We start from the raw sequence: 3,001 nt of genomic DNA on the forward strand, positions 1-3,001 counted from the left end.
ATCAATATTTGGCCAGTAAAGTTACCCGTATCAATTTCAGGATGTAGATAAAGATCATAGCTGATTGGGTAAATGCTGTCGGGAAGCCGGTAACTCACAACTTCTGGTGTTGGTGTTGTAGTCTCCGGCAGCGCAGTGGTTGTTGTGGATGTGGCAACTGTTGGCGCTGTAGTTGCTGTGGTTGTGGCAACTGTTGGCGCTGTAGCAGTGGTCGCAATAGTGGTGGTAGTGCCGGCAGTTACAGTGGTCGTACCAGGCGTAGCGGTAGTAGCGTTTTCCAACTGATCCAATATATCGCGTACATCGTCTAGCTCAGCCTGCAGATTCGCCTTCTGAACAGCCAACACAATTGTGGACACCGTGAAGGCAGTAAGGGATATGCCCAAACAAATGGCTACTACTTTTGCCGTTATTATCATTTCTCGGGCACTTATGTGATATGTATTGGCGAGGAATATTTAACCGCATTCGCCGTTGTCCACACTAGAACTGTTCAAATAAGATGAACTAATTTTATTTGTCGATTTTACGTGTTGCCATTATAAGGATTATCTTATCTAATCGCGAATTTTTGTGCATTATAAATCGATTTTGATAATGTTGATAGTTATGCATGATTAAAGGAATGGGAAGCGTGTAACTGTATAAACGTATATGTATATTAGTCATTAATTAGCAGGTGATCAATAGTTTTATAAGCAGTTATGTGTATATATGTATATGTATCTTATTACTTTAAACGAGCATATGTATATATATATATATATCGTTCTCAATGAATTTTAAAGTTTTCTGATCTTTTTACTTAATATAAAAAATTAAGTCCCAAAGCGCTGATAGAACGTTGAAATGCTCGTATTTTAAAATTTCTTCATTTTTATACCATAACTTTGTATTTACTAAAACAATAACAGGTCGTTACGTATGCTAACGACCTTGCGGTAGTTGTGAGCGGAAAATTTCCACAAACTCTATGTACCAAATTCAATTAAAAGATGAACCAAAGAAAAAGTCCTGCTTCTCAGCCTGGCCTCTATTTAGACAGCCAGGCCGCACTCAAAAACGCTTGACTCGGTAACATGCGGTTTAAAAGCTAGCGGATTGTCGAAGATCTCTTAACGAGATTGGTGATGAGTCTGATCTTCACTTGGTATGGATGCGAGGGCACCTGAGCATACCAGGTAAACGAACTTGCAAGAAAGTTCTCATACCTGCAAGCTCATTCCAAGCGATCTCTTAAACTAGCAAGTTACAATTGGGCTGGTCTCAACAGTTGCAACAATATTAAAGTTACGTGGCCAAATTGCGACGAAAACGGGTCGACGTACCTCCTCGTGCTGAGCAGAGTGGACTTAGCAGCAGCCGTGGGTCGTCTTCCATCGTGGGCCATGCTTCCATCGAAAGGCACGCGGAAAGGTCCCAACCTCTCTATAACGACTTATGGAGTAGCCAGAGGCATTATGGCACCTATTATGTGAATGCTCCGCACTTATTAAAAGAAAACGAAAGTTCATGGATTCAAGAATTTTCGAAGACCTAACCGATATATCCGAGATAGGCATATGACAACTTTCCTACGGCCTAAGTGTGCTGCTGGGGTCACTGGCGCCCACTTCTACTTAACTTAACCTAACCTATTCTCAATAGACACCTATACGAGTATATGCTATAGATTTAAACTCAATCGGCTCAGAATTTTTCGAGTCTCGTGCGGAGCAGAAATTTGAACCATATTGCGTAATTCCAAATGATCGATAATTTTCTCCAATATATCGCGAAGATCAGGTTGTTTTATATTATCTTTAGTAATTCATTACAACACTAATTTCTTTTCAAATCTTTCAACTTGGACCACTCATCAAATACCAACATACGAGTAATTACTCGAGGATACTCTGAAATAGATTCATAAAAATTATAGACTATCCATGAAGGACCTTATTTATGTATGTACATATATTGAAAAGTAAAGTTAGAGTATAAAGCAAGGGTCACACAATTTGCACATTTGTACATTTTGGTAATCACAGAGTGATGTTGTCCAAAAATTTTTATCGAGAGTGGATTCAGCTTAGTAAAAAAATTTCCAAACAAGTGCTCTCTGTAACTGCCAAAATGTACAAATCTGTACAAAGGTATAAATCGTCTGAACCCCGCTTTAGACTATATTTTCAAACCGTATGGGTCTGCAAACACCTGCATTTTTTTAATTTTCGCAGAAGTAATTTAAAGTTACTAGTTTCATAAACTAAGTCCATTAACCAAAATTATTTTTTATTGATAACACAAAAAAAAACTTATATGACTTACCTTTGCGTACTTTTCCATAACGTACACACAATAAATCCAGTGTTGTCCCATAAAAAACTAGTATTTTCCAAATAGTAACACGAGTCATATACATATATATATGCTACATACAGTGACTTTACGGGTAGATATATTTCGATCACGTTTCTCATTTAAAAAAAATAAAATATTTCTTATCGACAATTTTCGCTGATTCGTGTAGCGTATTCTTTCAACTATTAGATTAACATGGCCCTAGACCACAGTGTGACGTGGAGATGAACAGTCGATAGAGAAGCGGAGCAACTGAGCTTAAGGTGGAAGGAGCTCAAAGCGATTGGCAGCAACAGACCCAGATGGTGCTATGCACCGCTTGAGATTAAAGAAAACGAAGAGAGAATAATGGAATATACTAGTTTTATACCAGTTTTATAACAGTTTTATAAAATGAACATGGCCAACATAGAGTGGGCTTTCGACACTACTGGCTATGAATCTATCTCAAGTGAAGATCAGAGCTGTGAGAGGCTACCCGCAGGTTGGGGTCATTTTTTGCTTTCTGTGGCCACTTGTGGTGGACGGCCTCTCAATCGCACTATACGGGTTTCGTTACGATGTTGACTTATGCATCCATAGCATGGTGGTATAAGACAATGCAAAAAAACTGCCATACTTCGCCTTAACAAACTGCAAAGATTGGCATATCTATCGA

At 38.6% G+C, this 3,001-nt stretch overlaps 1 protein-coding gene across 1 annotated transcript in view; it reads right to left on the minus strand.

Moving 5' to 3' along the window:
- The window catches only part of LOC108372324 (glutamyl aminopeptidase-like), a 12,201-nt gene extending 11,782 nt beyond the window's left edge, over positions 1-419 (minus strand). The window contains exon 1 of the mRNA XM_017627988.1: positions 14-419. Within this exon, the coding sequence (XP_017483477.1) occupies positions 14-419 (406 nt within the window). The remainder of the gene's footprint in view (positions 1-13) is intronic.
- Positions 420-3,001: the final 2,582 nt, after the last annotated feature.

Source organism: Rhagoletis zephyria, unplaced genomic scaffold, assembly GCF_001687245.7.
Source record: "Rhagoletis zephyria isolate East Lansing unplaced genomic scaffold, Rhagoletis_zephyria_1.1 Rzeph_scaffold_05641, whole genome shotgun sequence".
Taxonomy (NCBI): domain Eukaryota; kingdom Metazoa; phylum Arthropoda; class Insecta; order Diptera; family Tephritidae; genus Rhagoletis; species Rhagoletis zephyria.